The 24,421-nt window shown below is 33.5% G+C and overlaps 1 protein-coding gene and 1 pseudogene across 6 annotated transcripts in view; both read left to right on the top strand.

The window, feature by feature from the left end:
• Nucleotides 1-6,534: 6,534 nt before the first annotated feature.
• LOC104610170 (vacuolar cation/proton exchanger 5-like) overlaps nucleotides 6,535-24,421 on the top strand; it is a 35,813-nt gene continuing 17,926 nt past the window's right edge. For 5 of the 6 annotated variants that reach the window (XM_088902667.1, XM_088902666.1, XM_088902665.1 and 2 more), the window contains exons 1-5: nucleotides 6,536-6,698; nucleotides 9,807-9,898; nucleotides 10,312-10,536; nucleotides 10,631-10,698; nucleotides 10,817-10,845. In XM_088902667.1, coding sequence (XP_088758793.1) covers nucleotides 10,312-10,536; nucleotides 10,631-10,698; nucleotides 10,817-10,845 — 322 coding nt within the window. In that variant the 5' untranslated portion in view covers nucleotides 6,536-6,698; nucleotides 9,807-9,898. Of the gene's footprint in view, nucleotides 6,699-9,806; nucleotides 9,899-10,311; nucleotides 10,537-10,630; nucleotides 10,699-10,816; nucleotides 10,846-24,421 lie in introns of all 6 variants that reach the window. The other variant, XM_088902668.1, reaches the window with a different exon arrangement.
• LOC109115673 (protein TUNICAMYCIN INDUCED 1-like) lies at nucleotides 13,013-19,225 on the top strand (annotated as a pseudogene).

Below are 24,421 nucleotides of genomic sequence, written 5' to 3'. Positions count from 1 at the left end.
CTGGCTAAGTACACAACGTAGCATACATGGTGCTCCCTATGGCTACGGCATAGGGAACCTCTCTCATGCCCTCAATCTCCTCACATGTCTTAGGTGACATTCCTTCAGAGAGAGTGATTCGATGCCTGAAAGGAATGGATCCCTTCTTGGAGTTCTGCATGCTATATTTGTTGATGATTTTATAAACATAAATAGATTGGGATAATCTAATTATCTTCTTCGATCTATCTAGTCAAAATCCCAAGATATAAGAGGCTTCTCCAAGATCTTTCATGGAGAATTGCTACAAAAGCCATACCTTCACCGTAGTTAACATTCCTACATCATTCCCAATGTGGAAAATGTCGTTTACGTACAAAATCATAAATGCAACTTTATCTCACACTGTCTTTTTGTAAACATAGGGTTCATCCAAATTCTGCTCAAAACCAAACTATTTGATTATTGAGTCAAATTGGATGTTCCAGCTTCTGGAAGCTTGCTTTAACCCATAAATGGATCTATTAAGCTTACACACCATATGTTCCTTTCCCTTAGCAACAAAGCCTTGTGGCTACTGTATATAAATATTTTCAGTAAGATCTCCATTCAGGAACGTGGTTTTGACATCCATATGCCAAATATCTTAGTAGTAGTGTGTAGTTATAGCTAATAATATCCTTATGGATTTAAGCATGACCACTTGTTAAAAGGTCTCCTCATAATCGACTCCTTTTTTATGAGTGTACCCTTTTGCTACAAATTGAGCTTTATATGTTTCAAATTTTCCATCAGGGCCCTTTTTCCTCTTGTAGATCCATTTGTAACCGATTGCTTTCACCCTAGGGGTAGGCCAACGAGAGTTTAGACTCTATTGGTTTTTATCGAGTCCATCTTGACTTTCATGGCATCTACCCACTTCAGGGAGTCTATGTCCAACATAGTTTCCATATAATTCATGGAATCTTCTTCATTGTTTGTAGCTTTCATCAAGTAACTTTTTTTTATCATAGTCGTAACGTATTGGATGTCTAGAAACCTAGGTAGATCTTCTAATTTGGATATTATTATCTAAAATCTGTGAGTTATCCCCCACTACTCCTGAGCTCTCTTCATCAACTTCTTGATGGCGGTTGTTCAAGATGTAGTCATCCTCAAACAAGTAGGCATGTCGACTAAGAAGCACTTTTTGTTCTCGTGGGTCATTCAAGAGATACCCTATGAAATCCTTAGGGTAGCCTACAAATAGGAAATGGCTAGTTTTGGATTCCAATTTGTCCACACTTGTCTTTTTGACGTGTGTTGGACAACCCCATATTTTTAAGTGTCTTACACTTAGTTTCCTTCTGGCCCATAACTTGAAAGGAGTCTTAGGAATTGACTTGGTTGGAACCTAGTTCAACACATAAATTGTAGTCTCCAATGCATGCCCCCAAAAGGATATGGGTAACTCTGAATGGACGAGGAGCAATCGAACCATATCTAATAGAGTCTGATTTCTTCTCTCTGATACACCGTTTAATTGTGGTATAAAAGGAGGAGACAATTGTGATATAATCCCATTGTCCTTTAAGTAGTCATTGAATTTGTCAGAGAGATATTGATCTCATTAATCTGATCGAAGTGCTTTGATCTGTCTCCCCAACTGTTTCTTCACTTCTTGTCCAAACTCTTAGAACTTTTCAAAGAATTCAGACTTATGTATCATTAGGTAAACGTAACTATACTGAGAATAATCATCAGTGAAAGTTCTGAAATAATAGTATTGGTTCTATGTCCTAACATTCATTAGACCACATGCATCAATATGTATAAGGTCAAGTGTGCCTGTAGTTCTTTTAGGCTTACCTATAAATTGCCTTTTTGCCATCTTGCCTTAGAGGCAAGGCTCACAAGTTGGTAGATCTTCCATAGTGAGAAAATCTTGAGGACTATCCTTTACCAATCTTGTGATATGTTTTATATCAATATGGCTAAGCCGGTAATGCCACAAGCATATGGGATTAATTGTATCATGTGTTCTTTTCTTGGGGATGTGTTCTAATAAAAATAACTACAGTAGTTATAGTCGTTTCCAAGTAAAGCACAATATTGTCATCAATTAGCCTTCTACTTTCCTTGAACCCCTACAATGTATTACATACATGAGTGGAAGCCCTAAAGTCAATACACCAGGACGTAGAAGTGACCAACATATTGGTCTTTATGACAAGAGATTTGAAATTACCTTCTTTGTTCTTGCAAGATTCCAGATACTAAGGACAATTCCTCTTTTAGTTCATAGTTTGCTTGTAGAAGTGACATTCATTAGATGACTTGTACTTCTTCTGCTTTGGTTTGCCTCCTTTTTCTGAGGCTTTCTCTTACCCTTTCTTTTCTTCCTGCCAAATTTGTCACCTTGAACAAACATGGTTACTGGCTTATCCTTCTTAATCAATTCTTTAGCTCTTTAAAACATATTACTGAGCTCCTGCAAGCTAACTACTAACTTATTTATGTTGTAATTCATGATGACAAACTGATTGGAGGATGATGGTAGAGACTTTAGGATAACATCAATCATGGTGTTATCATCAAGTTGGGAGTCAAGAACCTCAAATTCATTTATATAACCTATCATCCGCATGACATGGTCATGAACTGGTTGGCTCTCGGTCATCCTTGTCGTCATCAACAATTTGAGGACCTTTTGTCTTGTAGAACGATTCTGCTTCTCATACATGGTTTTTAAACTATCTAGGATATCTTTGTAGTTTTCAATTTTATCAAACTGTCTTTGGATAGAATTATCCAAGGAGGCTATGACATAACACCGAGCAAGAGAATTTTTCTCTTCCTATTCTTGATATTCCCTCCTTGCTTCAGAAGCCCTATCACCCAGACGTTCTAGTGCTGGGTTTTTGGCAACCTTGTCCACATTCTCGGATGTGAGCACCAGGTTTAAGTTACAAAACCAGTTTGCATAGTTGGCTCCTTTCAATTTGTTGTCGTCTAACAATTTAGCGATCTGTTCGTATGCCATTTCTGATAAAAGATACGATTAATTAGTCCATGACCTTAATATTGTTTCATGTTATCTTTCATAAAATGAATTTTTATCTATGTTCCATCTCCATTTGTTCATCTATGAGATTTCTCTCCTATTTTAGTGATGAGGGCATAGTTCATGTCCCTGGAAATGTGGGAAATCACATAGGTGCATGGGGCCAACTGTTTTCAGCTGCATAGCCCCATCACTTTCTGTGAAGGATCACATATCTACCCATTCAATGAGCTATCCCTTTGGCCTCCATCATAAAAGGTTCATTTTCATTTCAGGTTAAACCTTTTTAACTGGTAAATGCAGTATCATATCAGGAGCCCTAAGGCACCATGGAAGAGTCTTCCATTTTAGGATAGGCCCCTCCCACTAGTCTATGACGCCCCTATCATCTCATGAAGCAACCCCACTTACTATCTTAGTGAAATGGATAACCCAATTTTATGGTGCATCTTTATCAATTTAGTCCATTTTTTTCCATCTGTAATCTTTGTCTTCTCTACAAGCTCTAGCTATTTCCCTGATGTACAAAAAATAGAAAACCCTAATTCTATTGCTTACATAAAAAAACCTAATACATTCTTTCTAGAAAAGAAAAAGTAAATATAATCAAATTAATATATATATATATATATATATATATATTTCAGGTCATTGGCCCACTCTAAGAACCGAATTCTCAAAGGTTTCTACAAACTACTCAAATTGACAAGACCTCAAATCCGGTTTGGTTTAGTCAAAGGGATGAACTTAGTGCTCTGATACCACTGTTGGAAGAGTTAAGATCCATCATATGGATGGCCAAACATGCTAGATGGTTGGGTGGAATTTCAAAAATTTCCTAATCCTTTTGAGAATCAAATTCCCTATGTTTTGAAAAACTGCATTTTTTAGGATTGGTCTTGCACTAAACTAGACCAGATTTGAAATCAAACAAAGAGGGAGATTTACACCTGATATGGATACCACAAAAACAGATCCAATGTGGAAATCCATGCCCAAATCAGTCCTAAAACCAGCCTCCACTAAAGATGGTGCAGTGTATAGGTGAAATTGATTCAATAGTATAATTTTCAGCAAAACTACAACCCAACTGCTTTGATCAAATTGAGGAAGGTGAGCTTAAAATTCCTCTGAATTTTTCTTGCAAAAATCATAAGAAAACTGATCTTTATTAATCCTTGAAATCCTAGGTCGTGATAGGGTTTCTTGGAAGGCAAAAGAGAAGAAGAGAGAACAAGAGAGAGTGATCTTCTAGTCTAGTTCGCCCTCTTCTTCTTTCATCTCCTTATGGAGCACTTCTTAATCAAATTAATAGATTATTCAAATTTAATTTGAATCTGGACTCTATTAAGAGATAAGCCATAGCCTCTTAAGAGGATGGGTGCTCCATACCCATTTCCAAACCCAAATTTGACCTATATTAAGTTGTCATGTGACAATTTACTTAATCTTATTAATTATGGGCTTTAAGCCCATTTCTTTCAAAGGCTCATGACCCAAGACGTTGCATGGCCAACTTAAGCCTGATTTGTATGGCATGGGACCCCATAATGACCTCACATAAATCCACATGGGTTCGGCCTAGCCTCTATGAAAAGGCTTAGTTGAATTTACTACTAAGCACAACGAACCCCTAAGCACATCACTATGGGCTCAATATGGGCCCAACATTTACACCTAAATGATTATTGAATTCAGTCATCATATGAAGACCCAAGGATAATGGACTTAAGTAAGATAAAACCCATCAGGTAATCAACTATGTAATGGTCTCTTACACTTAACCTCTTGGCCCATAATGATCACAACACTATCTGACAGGGAAGGACCTCTCCCTTGGTTAGAAGATACAATGTCACACTCTCTGCTCGGATGGATCATAGGAATTAAAACCTTTTGCAAACATTTTTCATAAAACATTAATATATTTTTCAAAACCAAATCTCAAACACAATTGAAATACACTACTAGCAGTTCAAGTTTCCATCAGAGAGAGTGTAAGCCATATCATTCACTTTGTCTGACAAAGGAGACGATCCTATCACTATGATTAGCCACTCAATTGAATTCTTAGATTGTCCTAACATACCCAGGTTTTGACACTTGATGAATCTTATTGATTGGAATATCAAAGACAAAGCAATCCAACACCTAGTATAGTACCATAATCAAGTCTAGGGGTTATGTGTAATTTTCCTGTTTTTTCCATCAATCTCCAAGATCCAGGGCATAACTAGAAAATGGTCTAGGTTCAGTGTTTCATCCAAACACACATTTACATGTGCTTTGGGTCTAACCCTAGCAATTGAGACAAGTTGCCCCAACTTCTTTGGTAGCACATCAGTGTTAGCTTTGGCAGGAGAAACTCCCAAAGTCTATCAATGGCTGATAACATTCTAAACTAATACAAGTCTTATAACTATCCATTTTAAGGGGTAATAATACAAAAACATACCAATATCAACATGAAACAATAATATACTTTTATTCATTTACAATAAATATATATGTACATCAATCTAATTGGAGGTAAGGACATACACTGTCTAACACTATTTACCACATTCCATACCAAAATGATAGGAAAATCGAATAAGATATACTGAAATGAGACCAAATTTTATTAGTGATGGCACCATTCACAAAGACATGATTAAAGTCTCAATGCAATGCTGACAACACCAATTGCACTTAGAATCTAATTGAACTCCACATTTGCTTATCATATTAACAATAGGTAAAGTACCATTTAACTACTTCCAAGTAAGAATTGTGGGAAGATTGAATATACAAAACTGGTTCTTCCGTTCAATTTTAGCATCATAATTTTTTATAAAATTCCAAGCCAATGAAAGAGAGCTCTCCATAGTTGCAATTCCAAATGAACTTATCATCTGGTAAAATTTCAATGTTTAAATTAAGAGTAATATATTTTGAATTTTGTTAAACTCTCCTTTAGGCTATGTTTGGTTTGAAAGAAAAGGTATGAAAACTTGTACAAGGTTTGTATAAGTTTCCCTTCCTTTACCTACATTTTCTTTCAAACCAAACATAACCTTGAAAGCTTGCAAAATCTATTGTTTATTTTTTTCTTTCATTAACTCCTTATATGTTACATCTTACAAATTATCGCACAATCTACATTTGAAACATTAAGTCGTTTAAAGTGGGTCACAAAATTAACTATTATTGGTGTAGGTGGGTCCCATAGCTATCAGTACATTTGTACGGTAAAATGATTTTGTAGATGGCATCATGGGAGGCTTTTGACTAAGTCTATTTGTTAGTAAATTGTTTCCATTATCACTATTATTATTAGATGCTTGTCAAAAGTCTCTTTTTCAAGTTTCTCTCTCTCCCCTTTCTATATTTTCTCCCCTTTATTCTCTGTCTTGATTACTCAAATGAAATATTAGCCTTAATTTTTGAGTACATCTCTCTTGACCACTCACTCTCTCCTCTCTGTCTCTCTCTCCCCTCTTTGTATATACCTTTACCTAAACATTCTATCTAAACTTTTCATCTCACTTTATCTCCATTTTCTGCTTCCCTCCCTTCATGTTTTTAACCTTGCAATGAACTTTATTTGAATGGGGAAGCGGAGAACCGAATCTATTATGGATCAGTTAGCCATTGAAGAACAACATTGATTATATTTTTGTTTTGTGTTTGCAAGGTACCTTCTTTTCCCTTTTTAAGAAGAAAACCTTAAATTTCTCTAAGCTTTATTACTTTCCTCAATCATTGAGGAAGTAGGAGAGAAGTTTACTTATCATCCAACCATAGAAGAATAATATTAAGTTGGTTCTTAATTTTCAATGTTTAAATGGTAGTCTAAATTTTGGATTTTACATGACTTCTTCTCTTTTTTTCCTTTTGAGTTGAATATGTATTCATCAATTATGATGACGCATTGTTAACCAGCAATACACCTCAAACATAGCCAAGATGGGACCTGTAGAAAGATATGTGCAACTTTTTTTTCTTTTTTTACTTTTGTGTTTTAGCCTTTTTCATGGCATTTCCATGTCTATATTTGCGAGACATAGAAAAGGAGAGTTGTACAAAGTATTGTTTTCTAAAATTATTTCAAGTGAACAACATTTAAGAAACTAGTAAAAGGTCATATGCATGCATTGCATGTCACTATTTCAAAATAACAAAAACAACAATGACAAAAATGATTTAATAACTAGAAAAATGTGGTCTTTTGAAGGATAACATTTTATTTGTTTTATTCCATAATGACCCATCTAGAATCTAATCCAGATCATTTGTGGCACTAAGAAACTACTAAAACTAAAACCAATTTCTTTTTCACTACATTAGCTTTTACATTAATGTGAGTAGTTCTAACACAAAATTATTAGCAAATGTAAATGTTCTTGTTAACTAAAGAGGTTTCATCATGATTGTTTAGATTTTAATGTTATATGTAAAGAGACAAATCAAATTGGGAAAATATAAATAGAATAATTAAAATTCTTTACACAAATTTAGTTTAAAAGACACATTATTAAACAATCCTATTAAAAGTTACATCAATTAAAAAGTATTTGCAGTAAGGCTTTTCAAAAAGTTAAAAAGATTGGAATATATAGACTGGCTTACATTGGTTATTCTCAATGACTTAAATTGGTGGATCTAGCAATGTTCTTCTTTTAGCCTTGAATTTCAATGGTTTAATGCCACTTGAAGAATATCCATATATAGAAGTTTGAGAGGCCAATAGGTATTGTAACCTATTTAATAAGTAACTTGTTAAAAAAATATGTTTTAAATAATAGAAAGTTTAGTCATTTTGGTCAAAATTGAAAATCAAACCAACAGAGATCTATAAAGAAAGATAAGATAATTTCCTTCAATGAAACCTAGGCTAATTAAGATTTTTCTCTTACCATATAATGAGGATAAATTACCAAATAGGATTAACTCTATAACATAAACAACTAAAATATTGTCAACACATTTCATATTAATTATTACTTATAGTGCATAAAAAATACATGATCAAACTAGGAACCTCTTCTTGTTTCATTAAAGGTAAAGAGAAAATCCTTCCAATTATGATTTATCCCTTACAAATTTGTGTACTTTGATTACAAAAGTCCTAAATATATTTAAAGTTACATCTATGCTTTTCAAAGGAGTGTAAATGAGAAGTCCACTAACATTTAATAATTATTCATTAACATTTTGAAAATTATATAGGAGAGATTGTTAAATATTAAAATCCATTGAGCAAATTGAATTTGAAAAATGTTGGGTTTGTGTCTTATTTTTTTACCCATTGGATTAATGTTGTAATCTCATAGTAGGTATGGTCCCTTTTTATGTTAAGAAGGGGTTTACATATAATAATTTTCTTTTTTATGTGGTGGGGTAAGAGAAGAAGAGATATCTTTTATGGAAGTAATAAAAGGTTGAGAGAAAAAGGGTGCTTTTGGTATAAGAGTAGGTTTTTCTCTCTAAACAAGTTCTTTGGGTTTAAGAGTGGAAAGGGAGAATGGGTGTATAAGGGTTAAGAATTGATTTGGATTGTGAATTACAATGTATTGTGTATTTTTTTTGCCTTTCTCTCATAGTGAGGAATGGTTTCATCTCGCTCATAGAGTAGATGGTAAAGCCAAACTACATATGTGGTTATATTTCTCCATTTAGATTTCTTTATTTTTTTGTTGCTATTGAATTTTCTTAGTTGTTGTTTCATTTCAAATACTTTATAGTTTCATGTGGTTGTTATGATTCCAATAGTCTTATAAGAGTTTCTAGGTTGGTGTATGTAAGGTATTTTTGAAATTTCATGAGGGAAAATGGAAACAAAAGGTATGATTTCTTAATTCCAAATTGAAATGTTTTATGATAAAGAAAATGGAAACAAAAAATGTGAAACTAGAAGCCATAAAGAATGCTAATTGAGAGGACATGGAGTTGAGGTGTAATAGTATGATTCAATTACTCTTAAATAATGATATTAAATTTAATATTACAAAGGAACATTCTATGCGAAAATTGTGGGAAAAGATATAAAAAATCATTATTTAGGGATAAACTTGATCATAAAATTATATCTAAAATGATGATTATATAGGGTTGAAACGTAAGAAGGTAGAAATCTCCTAGAACACCTAAACATGTTTAACCGTACCTTGGATCAACTAGGAGAAGTTTATGTCAATATAGAGAAAGAAGATAATGCCTTTTGCTTCTTATCACACTTCTTAATTCATATGAAAATTTGGTAAGAACATTTTTGTATAGAGAAGGTATAATGAAGTTAGAGGAAGTCTCCACATCTCTTTTGCCCAATGAGTTTGCGAGGATACCAATTTGAATAGATTTAAATTCTAATGGGTCTATTTAAAGAATTTTTTAAGAGGCCTAATAGACCTATTTGATTAAGCTAGTCTTAATAAAACACCAACTACTAAAATCTCATGGATAAATAAAAAATAAATTCTTAATGATCATATTCTTAATATTCTTTTCCTTTTGTTTGTCTAATTAACATAAAGGAAAGTAAGCTTAAACAAAGGTCACAAAAGTTAAATCCAAATACCATATATCATATATATGGTTAATACTTATGCACATGCATAGCATGTAGTCTTACAAGTATAAAATAATAACTATACTTGTAGGTTTTAACATTTTAAGACAAGAACCATAAGGTAAATACTTACATTATTTAAACTTTTCTTTCTCTTAAATAATTATAAAAAATGATAATTATTTATTGGAGATCTTTCATTTTTTTTATAAAATATTTAAATGTGTTTTGCAGTGATGCTTGTGGTTAACGATGGATTACTTATTATTATTGTATAGAAGATACATAATCAATCCAAATTGGATGGAATCGATTGTCATCTTGAAGTAAGTTTCTATTTTATTTATATTTCATTTTGATGTAAGCCTATGGTAGCTTCATTCATATAATATAAATTAGAATAATCATCTCAAAACTATATATATTTTTTATTTTGTGGGCTCGTATTTTAGGTGGTTAGAATTTATACATTTATTATAGAAAATATAATTACGAGGAAAGCCAAATGTGGGGTGAATCATTCCTTTAAATATTTTAGAATATTGTATTATTATGTAAACTCACTAATAAGCTTCACATAATTTTTTATTATATATTTAAATATTTTAAACTTTATCCTTTAATTCCACTTATAATAGATATTAATAAAGTATAAATAGGATTTTTATTTTAAACATATACGAAATAGATCTACTATTCTTTCATAATATTTATTAACAAAAAGGATGTTGATGCACAGATGAAATCATTCAATGAAAGGACTATTCTTGATCTTGAAGAACAGAGCTTTAATACTCCAATTCCATTTTTTAGAAAGCCACTGACTTTGGATGCATCTCAACGTACCTATATGAAGAATAATTTGATTAAAAGCATAAAGGTTGTAATCTTTACAACCAAAATTAATTTACTTATGCCGTTTGGTCCTCTCGCAATCTTGGTCAATAATTTGTCAGGCCATCATGTAAGTTATATACACCTATATATATATATATATATATATATATATCAAAAGACTCATCGTTTTAAGTTTATTGATTTCTTAAAGTGGCTTGTAGGGTTGGGTCTTCATTTTTAGCTTATTGGGTATTGCACCCTTGGCTGAACGTTTAGGTTATGCCACAGAGTAAGAATTCATATAGTTCCCCTGTGTGATTCAGCATTTTTCATTAGTATTATTTTGTAATTGTACGATCAATTTTATTAACACTTAATAATAATAATTTACTTTCTTTTTATTATAGGCAATTGGCTTTTTATACTGGAGAAACGGGTAAATTTTTGAGTACTATATCTATAGGTTTCTTTTGAATAATAAAATTTTTTTCTTTCTTTGAAGCCAATGACCCTTTGTTGTTATCATCATTATAATTGTTATCATTATTTTCATTTTTCTTAATGTGATAAACTCTACATTTTACATTTCATGCTCTTTTAAATTAGTGATGTTTCTTTAAGAAGAAATATAGATGTTCTAAAAAAGTGATTTTAGGTTTAGATTATAAATAATATAATCCCTAAATATTAGTATAAGAAAGCAAGTTCAAGTCCTGTTCAATGAAGAAGTGAGGAAAGAAAGAAGATATATATTTATATTATATGTAGGTATGCATACTTTCACTCTAGAATTTGCATGTACGTATAATTTTTCCCAAAAAAAAATTGTATGTATAATTTAAGAGATATATACAATTCACTAATGTGCTTAATGGTAGGATAACCACCTTATCTTGAACAACCCCCACAAACTAGTGGGTACGATACCAACAATCAGTTCGGTCTTACTAAATTAAACCTAAGTTTTCTTGAGAACTTGTAATAGCGAGATAGGTGACAAATTATCATACCATATTATAAATGGTTCATTAAGTGAGATGCCCAGCTTAATGAGGAGAAATCGAAAATACAAAGTATTAGAGGAAACTATAGAAATTTTAAGATATTGTTAAAATAGGGGTATAAGTGTAATTTTATACCATTACAATTGGTACCCTATAAATAATAATAGAATAGGGAAGCCACCAATTGATTTGGCACCCTAAATTCTTTTTCATTCATCTCTATCTTCTCTCTTGATCCTATGGTAAATATCATGGTATCAAAGCATATTTTGCCTTAGAATCAATCTTTCTGTTCACATTTATTTCTTTTTTTCCTTTCTCAAGATAAGATTTCATTGATCAAAGATGGTAAGTGGAGCATTTTAGGATTGATCACACATAGAAGAGATCCCTTTTTATTCTTTTCTCGTTGTGTGACCAAGCTAGTGATTTGTTTGGAAGATAAGTTGTGGATGGTTTAAGGAGATTGATAGTAGTGCTGCTAAATATATTTCTTGAGAATCTTCCTTTTCAAGATCATGAGAACCTAAATAATATATCTAAATTAGTGGTTTTAGCGAGGATGTATTATTAACCTAATTTCAATTTAACCTATTTACGTTTCGTGTGTAAACACCTTTGGTTATACCTAGTTTAGTGTTTCCCAGTAGTAGTGCTTGAGTTTTGTTAACTTATTACTATTAGAAGTGGCCTAGGAACCTTATAATGGGTGGTAGTTTCCTAGGTGGCTACCCTAAGAGGGAGGGGGCGAATTGGGTTGCAATAAAAATTTTCCTTCACCCCTAACTTCTTTTCATTTTTATTATATTATTAAATAGCTACAGTCTAACTTAATTATTCAACATAATCAAACAAAATATATTATAAATGAAAAGTATCTTTGGACAATAAATGAACATGCTTAGCTTCAATTTATAGAAGTATAAATAGTTAGTTTTGTTACTGAGTTGTAATTGTTATTGAATGTGTTTATTGAAGCTAATAGACATGTTGCTTAAAGAATGTTGTTGATAAAACTATTGCTAACTTTAAGCCTCCTTAATGGCATGACTTGAATGTTGATGATGAATTTGAGAATGAAGAGTGCAAAAAGATAAAAAAACAAGTCAATGCAAGATTTATAGTGGTTCAACTCTCCTAAGAGTTGATTGCACCTTTACACTTTGAAATTACTCAGCTTACTAGATACATAAAATGAGCTTTAAACAAATTTCCCTTTTTCTTCAACTCATTAATTAGTATATCAATTAGCTCAAAGTTTCCCCTTTTTAATTAGCTCATTTCAAAATTGTGATTTTCACATTTTCTTTTTCATCATTGATTCAAGTAGAGTTCTGAAGTTTAAGTACATAATGGGTGCTTTATCATTACTCAATGGGTCGAGAGTTAAATGCCCATTTTACTCTTTCAACTTAGAGCATTAAATGTGGGACAATAATTAAATAATAGAGTTCCACTCAAGAGTCATCTCTTGATGAATTGGGGTCCACTCCTTATTACCTTGAAAAATTCAAACTTGGGGATGATTCCTTATCTCATAGGTCGACTTCTAATATCCATGGGTCAACTTTGAGCATCCATTTCTACTTGATTTAAACCATGAGCCATCTTTCCAAGGTAAGGGTTGACTCCCAATACCTAGAAGAAATTCATGCATATTTGTTTTTACCAAAAAGGATTTTAAGAAGGATTCCTAAACCATCAAGTCTTGGAGTTCAATGCAAAAGATTGATCCATCCTCCTAAGGTCCAACATTATATGTAAAATATTTTATATCTGATTTACTATTTATCAACTTGATTTACATACAAATTCTAAAAAGCAGATATGACACTTTAAACTCAACTTAGATGGGACGCTTCATTTCTAGATTTGATTTTTTCAGCATATGAACAACACAACTTTCTTCGGGCTCCAACTACTTTGATTTTTTATGTAATCCAAAATTTAAGCAGCTTATTGTCTTCTTTCCTAGTGGTTGATTTCTTGAACTAATGACAATTAAAGCTTGAGCTACACAACCTTCTTAACGTATTTCCTCTTGAAAATCTCTATTGAAAAGATAAAACCATGCTTACAACTTTTTGTAAGCTTTTAACTTAAGCACATTTGTGGCTACAAGACTCAAACATTTGCTATCATTGTAACACATTTGGCTTTCAGCAAACAATCTCCCTAGTTTTGATGATGGCAAACCATCATATTGCAAAAATGAGAAGTGGAGTAAAGATTCACCAAAAAAATCATATTATTGAAAACACTCCCCCTTATAATTCCTTCAAAACTCATTTTCAGCAAACTTTACTTTTGCTCCCTATGGATCAAAGAATAATTTTTCCAAAAATTTATCTTAAGTATAAACTTTTAAACTTTTGTTGTTTTCCCTTTTATTATACACTGTTTTTGCAATATATGTTCTCTTCTCCCCGTTTGACATAATCAGAGGAGGGGAAGCGTATTTATACTTCCCCTAAAGATAAGCATATTTCCATGACAAGCATATTTGAGAGAATAAACAAATATGACTTTTCCTTTGCAAGCCTTAATCGTAATCACTAAATTTTCTCCTAATTAAGATTATCATCAAGTCTCATGATAGATATTAACTTAGAAAAGTCACACCCACTACAAAGATTGAACACATCTCAACTTGATATGACTCATAAAATAAGTATTTTATTGATACCAAATTTCTCCTTAAAATTATGCTCATATTCTAACTTAGTTGATCAGATATTAGGCACATTCATATTCTCAAAAATAATCTTTCACATTACATTATTTATAGAGCATCTATATGTCAAGCACAGTTAAATCATCATATATGATTGATAATCAATAACACAAATTAAATCACATATTCACACTATTTGATATATACCCCGTTATAACTTATTTTTCTTATTGATGGGAAATGAAATAATTTTTCAAATAGTCAACCATGTTTCTCTCTCCCTTACGGGAGACCGGTTCAGCCTTTTAATTTCATAACTAAGACATAATAGGAAAAGGAAAGAAAAACATCTCACAACTTGTATTGGCAATAATCTAGGGGATGATTCATGCCTCATGAGTTACAAATTAATGAATAACATAAAATATGTATTTCTTTCCCTTTGTTGCCTTAACCATGCCTTCATTTTCTTGTTGAAGAAATTTACAATTATGAACTTTTTATTAACGTACAAAAAAGTATCTAGCTAGAAGGATATATGCTAATTTATAAACATATAAACTCTTAAGCATAAAGAAAATTATTGAGAGTATGCATTGACAACATATAATATCAAAGGAAATCATTTAACTAAGAGCATGCAAATTCACAACATGGACCTTTGTAATTTTTTGTGATACCTTTCAAATTACATAATTAGGAAACTTAGGTTTCCTTCCTTTTTTTTTTTAATTTCCTTGAAAATATGTCTTACTTATTATAGTCCTTCATGTTGTATAATACCTTTATTCTAAAGAAGAGGAGTGATTTATAAAATAACCATGACTAGGTTTTCTCTCCCTTTTTATAACCTTTTTAAATTAGACCATTGAGTTGGGTTAGAGAACTGTCCTAACAACAATCAAGGCAAAAAATATAACAATTTTCATTTTTTCATGGTCCTGTTGATGCATATATAAACTAAGCACTCACCAAAAAGAATAATCAAAACACATTCAACCAATAAACAATCATTGGTCACAAGCATTTTATTCTAGTTGTTGTTTAAGGAGTAACTAAAACTTTGTATCCTCATTCTCAAACAAGTGGGGAATATAGATTGGTTCAATTGAACCAGTTGTTGTAGAGATGCTCCAATCGCTTGGTTTGATAAGACAAGAGCAATATTCTTCCTTCTTAGGCTTTCAATTTGTTTAATTAAGATCATATTTTTAGTATTGATATTTTTATTCTTTAATTTCATATCATTAATTTCCTTGTTTAATTCTTGGAATGCGCACAACATCTCATCAAAAGAAAATTTTAGTTCAAATTCATTTTCTTTATTGAAGGTTGAACTTACACCATCTTCTGCCAACATGGCATATTCATTGTCTAAAAATTCTTCTTCACTTGTACTTGAGTCCTCCCATGTGGCTTGTGGTGCTTTTTGGTTGTTCTCGCAATTTCCTCTAAAGTGGGACACTTAGCTCTTACATGGCCTAGTTTGTTGTATTCAAATTAGGTGATTTGATCCTTTTTGTATACTTCTTCTTTCCTAACTACTTATTTTCTCATAAATTTGACAAGTTTCCTTGATAAAAGTGTCAAGTCTTTATCAGTTTCACATTTATCATCAGTCTCCTTCACTTGATCAACTCTAGATAAACATTTTAATGCAATATTCCTTCTTTTGTTGATTGGTTCTTCCTCATCTTCTTTCAACTTCATCTCATGTGTAAGAATAGTTCTTAGTAGTTCATCTAATTTTGGAGTATTTAAATCCTTATCATAGTAGATGGCTATGGCTTTAGCTTTCTAGTGCTTTAGTAGAGAATTTTCTTGACAATTTGCTCTTGTATGTGATGACATGAAATCTATGAGTGATTCCATTAGATTAAAGTTATGATTTGAAGGCTTTGAATTCACTAACACCATCATATTAGAAGAACTTGATAATTGTACAAAGAATTTTCTCAATGTAAGACTTAAACTTACTAATAGGGGTGGAAATGAATTAAGCTTTTCATGAGATATTGGATCTTGGTTTGTAAAATCTTAATTTGGCTCAATTTAAACTGAGCTATGAGTCAAACTCAAGCAAAATATATAGACTTAATTACTAATCGATCAAAGCTCAAGCCCAATGAAGCTTGGCTTATGAGTCTTGCAAGCCTAATTGAGCCTAGTACATTCATGATACATACATACATATATATAATTTTTATTATATGTATAATAATAAATATTATATATAATAATTTTATTTTTATATGTATGATAATAAATAATTTTTGTATATAAAATAAAAAAAATATTTTTATTGGAAGCTTGGCTCACATTCGAGTTGAGCTCAAACATGCAAGCTCTTGATCCGAACCAAATTCGAGCTCAAGTCTCTAGCTTGAATTGAGCTTCAACTCAAGCTTGAGCCTAACATTGTTTTGGCAAGAGCTGAGCTCAAATAACCAAATATTCAGCTCGACCTGGCTCGAATCCACCCCTACTTACTAATACATCAGATTTGAGTTTCAAGGTGTGTCGATTCACTAAAATATGCCATATGCATCAACATATGTTATAATAATGAAAACCGTTGGAGGAGGTCATTACTTAGGTTGTTCCCCCTACATCAAAACTAACAAGTTGCAAAGGAGAACCATAAATTGTATTACTATAACCAAATGGTAATTTATGAGCCTTGCTCAAAGGACAACTCTTAAAAATATCCATATGCCTACTAGAAGTAATGGAAAATTATTAGAAAAAAATAATACTATGAACAATTTTGGGAGTGGGGTTCCCAACCGTTCATGCCATTTATTGGTAGATGTTCATTCACCAAAAAAAAAAGTTGACTGTCTCCATAAAGTAGTGCTTGGTCTCTTCATGCCACTAATGTGAAACTAATAGAATCATCCTTCATTATTCACTCCCCATAACAACAACTTGTTTGTCTAATATTCATCCTTCATAAGAAATTCAGAATAATTAAACTCAAAGTAGCAATTATTATCCTGAGTGAATTTAGCAATAGACAATAATTCTTTTTATGGGAAGACTTGTCCCATTACTTATTGTTATTTGGTTAGGTGCTTCATAGTTAGGAGCTAGAGGTTCTCCAAATCTGATTGGTTAGGCTTTTTGCCTTTGTTATTATCAAATTTCTAAGGCTTAGGTTGTATTTGATACCATTGCTACTTCTATTTGCAATGTTTTATGTTGGTCAATACAAATTTTTGAGAAATTTTCTTGTCACGTCACATCAAATAACCACTCCCACCAAATAATATATGCATCAGATTAAGTATTGGCATTTATACTAGAAACACCAAATTTTGTGTTTCCTCAAGAAACAACAATGGTACCAAATGTTGTATTGATAACTCAAAGCATTTGTCATAGAAAAAAAAAACATAGGGCAAATTTCTTAAACTACCCTTATGGTTTAGTTAATACCCTTATAATAGTACCCACTAAGTTTTCTACCAATTATCTAAAACCTCCTTGCCATTAAATTCTGATAATGGAAAGAAGAAAAAGACTATTTTACCCATTATTCTTCTTCAATTTGTCAAAATAAAACAAGAACAAGGGGGGGGGGGGGGAGAGAGAGAGAGAGAGTACAGATCGAGAGAGAGGGAGGGGGTGTGTACCAGTGGCATAACCATCACTAGTGAATGATGAAACAGGGGAGGGTAGAGGCATGGAGACCGGAGCACGATCGTCAAGGGATTAGATTTCAACCCCAATCGTGAGGAGACAGAGGGATCCCATGGAGACCAAGAGGGGTTAAGGGAATAGGGATTATGGTTTCAAGCTGATGGCTTCAAGACTTTTGGTTTTGACATCAAGGATGCCTTGGTTGGGCATTTTGTTGCTTATGAGTTCGACATTGAGATTGACAAGAAAGTTCTCCCTTTTAAGCTTCTCAAAGATGCCAACCGATGGGAACACGTGCATCTTCCTATCATTTGGAACGAGGATCCCTTGGTTTTTGTTTAGAAGACTAGCTTGGTCAATACTCGCAGGTCGTAGGATCATGTTTCCCCTGTTTTGTCCCCCTTTCAGTTGGCTGGCCCCATGGAGCTCTAGATCCAAGATGCCAAGGACATGAGGCTTTCGTTACCTATGAGCTTCCCTTCCTTTCGTTTACTTTCTTGATCAGTTCCTGATTCGGATTTTGTTTGTTCATGTAGAATTTGTTTTGAATTTTCCTTGTTCTACAGCGTGACATAGACGCCGGTGTGTTGAAGAAGGTCATTCTAGCGAAAGGCATTGTGGTGACGGTTAAGGGTGCCAGGCCCGTCAGCCCGTGCCATCCGCTCGATCTCCCACTCCCCTTGAATGGAACCCTTGGGAGCTTTGCTTCTGCTCTTACAAGTCTTGCCCATGAGTCCTAGTGCAAAGCACGTCAGCTTGAGCTTTCCATCCGATTTGGTCGATGAGGAGGAGGAAGTGAGGGATGACGGACTGGCTATCCTCAAGGAGACTAGTGGAGCCCCTTTTTGATGCTTCACGCACCCAAGCTGAAGGGGTTCTGCTAGTATCCTTGAGGATAGTCGGTCCATCATCCCTCACTTCCTCCTCCTCATCGTCCAAATCGGATGGCAAGCTCAAGTTGACATGCCCCGCACCAGGACTCATGGAGTTTTCATCACTATCCAGAGGCAAGACAATCAAAGATGTTGAAGCAGGTGAGGTGATGATGCTTTTGACACCTGAACGATTCACAACAATGTGGCCATTGGCATCGGTGAATAGGTCAAACCAAAACCTGGTGGGGTTTGAGGCACTGCTATTCTCTATGTTGGGTGAGAAGGCAAATCAAGAGAGGTCGTTTAGGTTGTTGAAGATGGAGGCATCAGCACAAACGTTCTTGAAGATAGGGTTTAGAGTGGAGAAGGCGTTGAAGGAAGGAGGGGACGAAGGGATGAACTGGGAGGGGTATCTTGAATGGAGGAGGAAGCCAGAATCGGTGAGGATTGCACTTCGAGGTGTTAGTGAAGGTGGAAGGAGAGAAAGTTGTGCTAGAGAGGGTGGTGCAGGTTAATCCCGTGATTATGGAAGACAACGTTGTGCCTCACATCCTCACTGGTAACATGACCATGTCGAAGACCCATGTCTTACACCCTTCTCTGAATCCCTTTACCTTGTGAGATCTTTTGCTTGGAGTCTAAGGTTTCAGCTTTTAGCTTTTAAGGAGAAAACCAAAAAATGCAAATAAAGAAACGTTATTAAAAAAATAGTTATTTTTTGGCTTATGTTTTCTGGTTTAGGGTGGCAATGTAGATGATGAAATTACCTTCTTTTGTGAGGATCATCCATGGAGACCGGTGACGGAGATAGTGCTCCACACCAACTCCAAGATGAAGTCATTCTGGGATCTTCGCTGGTGAGGGAGACGGAGACGGAGATGGAGATGAGGTGGACTAGATGAAAGGTATTTTAGGAATTTTTGGAAAATATATCAATTGCATGATGTCTCACATGTGGCGGAATGTGATGGAAAATTAATGGTAAGAGATGTTTTAGACAATTGTTAGAAAACTTAAATAATATGTAAACAGTAAAGGTAGAGTTAGTCAACTAACAAAACAATAAGGGTAGAAGTGGCAATGGTACCAAACACAACCTTAGTCTTAATATTATGAGTGTTGAAGTTCTCACCCATTGAATCATTAGAAGTAGCCAAATTGGCAGTAAGTTGAAAATTATCAAACTGTGATTGTAAATGTCAAAGGTTCCATTTAATAATTTCTTGCTTGCAAATCAACCAAATTCTAAATATTTAAATCATCAAAATAATGAATTAATAGGATGTAGACATTTAATGAACATTTAATTTTGTCTAACTAATTTGTTTATATTATAGCTAATATTGGAACAAGCGATGCATTATGCATTTTAAGATAATATGATTATCAATAAATATAACTTAGTTTTCTTTATTAAGGGAAATTAAATACATATGTGTTTAGTACAATAATATCTTAAATTTTATAATTATTACATTATTTCAATTAACCACATGGTTAATGACATTTTATTTAAAATTATTTTTCTTTATTACAAAAGAGAATTAACACTAATGAGAATTATAAGATTGCTCAAAAGAGGCAAAACCTATGAATTAGATTGCTTGGTAACATGGTGAATTAGACCCTAGGAAGGGTATACCAAGTTCATGTTCTAATTTAAGGACCGGAGTCCTTGTTTCACATGGAGAGGAGGGACACCGAAGGAGACCAATCAGAGATGTTGAATAAAAAATAGGATGAGTCTTGACTGCTTTTGTCCCATCCTTGAAAAGGAGAATGAGGGAGATGAGCTGGTTGCTAGATCTCCAATGGTGATAGTGGGTCCTCGTGGTAAGCTAGCGGTGATTCCGGTGGCTGCTTCTTAGGAAGAGGAGTTCTTGGCAATAATTTATTTCTCTACTCCAAAATTTATATTTATATTTATATTCAAATTGCTACTCAATTTTCAACTCAAGCGCTTCTCCTAATAGCCAAACTAGTGAATGACCCCGTACTAAGTATGGGGAATCAGTAATGTTAAATTTATATTATGGAATCAATTCTATTAAATTTATATTTATTAATATTTTAAATAATTATTAAAATTTCAAGAAATATTTATTTCAAAAAATAGCTTTTAAAATAATTATTAGAATATGAATAGTTTTCTTTTGTTATGATACGTAGAAGATTAATGATTAACTGAGATGATTGATAGAATGTAGGCAGAAGTGGTTGTGAATAACCACTTTTGTATTTTTTGCATTTTTTTATGAATGGATTGAAAATTGTGGTAGTGGGTTGTGGGCCTTAGCAGCAGCTTCTCAGAAAATGCCACGTGTCTAGCTTTCTAGAAAAATGAGATGGACATGTGTGTGAATGATGGGGAGTTGTAGCCTGGTAGTGAGTTGTGGGTTTTAGCAGGAATTTCTCAAAAGTTGCCATATATTTAACTTTATAGAAAATGAGAAGGCCATTTGTTTGAATGGTGGTAGTGGGTTATGGGCTTTAATAGCAACTTCTTAAAAAATGCCATGTGTCTAAATTTGGAAAAGCCACATGTCTGAATAGTGGGGGGCTGTAGCTTGAAAGCCTTCCTTTAATATATATATATTAGATTTCTAAAATGTTTAATGGGCTTGGGCCTTGTCTAGGCACATTTAGGAGGATCTACTCATGTAGTAGTTCTAGTTACATCAGTTTGGGTGTGGAAATTTCCGTGTGTACAGCCAAAGTCAAATGTATATTGTATTGTCTTGGATAATAAAATGAGACTTTTCCTTTAGAGGCATTTTGTCTACAATTGTATTTGTTTATGATTGTCATGTCCCCTGTAATATTGTTGAGCATCCAAATACAATTATATTTGTTTATTTTAAGTAAGACTTATCATGGGAGATCAAAATGATTCAATTCCTTATAGGCCTAAAAGACCCTAACTAAGGGTAAGTTTGAGTAAGAGTAACTTGCTCATAAGATTAGCATATTGATAAGTTCCATAAAATAGAGGTATGATCTCAACCATTAGGGTGAGACTCTAGATTACCATGTGAGTGTGTATTGGGATACACGTTGATCCCAAGGGCCACCAATTGGTGGCATAAGAGTGGTCGAAAACAAAAGGCAAATTGCTAAAATTGTCTAAATGTTTAGGTAACCCAAAAAATAAACTAGGCTTTTGAGGAGCAACTTTAACTCTCAGGATAACTTTTGAGACTTCAAAGAGTGTTAAAAAGAAGTTTTATAATTTCTTGCAAACCATATACCACAGCTGTGATATCACATGTAATACACCCTAAAAAGCCTTTAGTCCCTTTACTATGCACAACAGTACTGGTTTACAAGAACAAAAACTAAAACATACTCATAGCAATATCAATTTAGTAAATTTTGCTCCACTTAAGATAACCTGGGCTGCTACCTATGAGCATTATTTCTCCTCCCTGCTTTTCTCCCCTCTCCTTACTCTCTTTATGGATGAATTGATATTAACTCACTCTCAATTCATACAAGTAATGGGAGGGACCTTGAGAGCCCCCTACATAAAGTTCTTCACACTCGTACCCATCAAGGAGAGTGAATACATATAGTTCTAATAGGACTCCACCATTCCTTGAGTTGTCTCTTATTGGAACTAGGCTTTCAGAAGGAAAATACCAAATATGGATAGGTAGTCTACAAGCCTACTCCTAATGGGATTAAGAAACCTTGGTGGAGGTGGTGAATTTTGTCCTTGGTACTGAGTGTGAGAAGCTGATTCTTGAGGGTGACTATGAGTCTCCAAAGAGCTCTGGTAACATGAAAATCAAAGGGAGAACTATTGAAGAGGTTGAGCATCCATGTTGAGTCAATGAGGCTAGATTTTTGGCTAGTGGTTTAATTGAATCCACCTTAGATGAGTCTCCTTTGGCTAGCAAAGAAGGTGAAGTGGATTTAGCTAATTGAAGCTCATAGGAGGATGTCCAAGTTGGTGAGGAGATAGGTCTATTCTAAGGGCTGAAGAATTGATCCTAGAAACATTTAAAAAACATGTAGATCAGGAGGAAGCTATGGAAAGAAAATCCAACAGCTTGTGGTGTTGTTTGGAGAAGAAATCTTGTGAAGAGGAGGATGTTGAGAGTTATAGTTTTAGAGGATTACTAGGAGGCAAAAAGTTAAGAAAACCAATGTTTTCGAACCATCGTTGACTCGGACAGTCGGACCATTTGGACTGGAAACTGTCCAAGCGACCGGTTCCGTTTTACCCCAAACCTGGTCTTTGGCCAAAAACCGTTGAATTAGTCAATGAACTGTTGACTTGGACAGTTTGACCATTGAGTCGTTCGACCTAGAGAATGGTTTGCATTTTATTAAATAAGAGCAAGATTCAAGAATGAAAAGAGAAATCTCTTGGATCTCATTTGCGGTTTGCCGTCGTCGTCACTATTGCAACTATAAGTTGCCATCATCGTCGCCATTGCAGCCGACCTCCTCCTCCTCCTCCTCCTCCTCCTTCTCTCTTCTCTCTTCTCTCTCTTCTAAACTCTTTCAGTCATCGACAACTTCTCACATCTCTCTCATTCTCAAATAGTCAAACCCTTTTCTCTTCGATTTATATGCATCTTACCCTAATATTCCAATCTAATGGGTAAGACTACATATCACCATTTATAATATTTAAATTGTTCGAACTGTTTGACCCAAATGGTCAAACCGCTGACCCAAAAACCGGTGGCCAGAACGGTTCCATTTCTGGGTCAGTTTTTAAAACCTAGAAGAAAACTTGTAGAGTAGAGACTTCTATGTTAATAGTCTAGTTCAAGCGAGAGGTAGAGGTGTCAAGAGTGTCCAGAACGGTTCCATTTCTGGGTCAGTTTTTAAAACCTAGAAGAAAACTTGTAGAATAGAGACTTCTATGTTAATAGCCTAGTTCAAGCGAGAGGTAGAGGTGTCAAGAGTGTTAAGAGGTTGGGGAGAGGAAGTCAATGCAAAAGCTCACCTAAGTTGATGATTAGTTTCTTTGTTCTTTGGTATTGCATTTGCATGGAGTGTGGCCTACTTTTCTTTTGCTTGGACCACCCCATCTCTTGTATTCTCCTCTCTCATTCTTTCTTATTTTATTCCTTTTATAATTTTTTACTACAAAAAAGTTTTAGAAATGAGACTTACAAAACAATAGATTTTAAACTAAAAGAAAATTTTAGGTAACTCTTAACCTAAAGGGATTAAATGAGATTCAATGTATGGGAACTTTCAAAAAAAATAGCATTATACTACAGAAAAAAAATAAGCAACAAAATTGAGAATATAACTAAATCAATAGTCAAACAAAAGAAGGGTGACTTAATAAACTAAAATATGAAATTGTGATTGGTAAAATGATTGAGTATAGATACAGCTATAAAGCATACAATTAACTACATAACTTAAAGATATCAAGAAATAACAAACTAATCTTAAGATAATTAACTCGAATCAACTTGAAATATTAACCAATGAAAAAACATAAACTATTTAAATTTCCATTAAGCAAACAAGCAATCTTAACACCCTAAAATTAATATTGATATGTACATGTCACATGGCATATTCCATAACTAGGTATTTCTATCAAAAAAAAAAAAAACAAGTGGATCCATCTTCTTTTACATAAAACTAGTGTAAAAGATATTGCTATGCACGTGTCGAACTAATGATGAAGGTGCAAAGATATAGATGTTAGCATTATATGACATTATACTCTGTTTTAACTTTTATAACCTACACTAAAACTAAGGGAAGTATTTGCAATATTGTATTATAGATTCTGTATGATCTTTAGCATAGATATGAGCATTGGAAAAGAAATTAAAAATT

The sequence above is a fragment of the Nelumbo nucifera genome, chromosome 4, assembly GCF_055504915.1.
Source record: "Nelumbo nucifera cultivar China Antique chromosome 4, China Antique-T2T, whole genome shotgun sequence".
Classification (NCBI taxonomy): Eukaryota; Viridiplantae; Streptophyta; class Magnoliopsida; order Proteales; family Nelumbonaceae; genus Nelumbo; species Nelumbo nucifera.
This window is presented reverse-complemented; position numbering and strand designations above follow the sequence as displayed.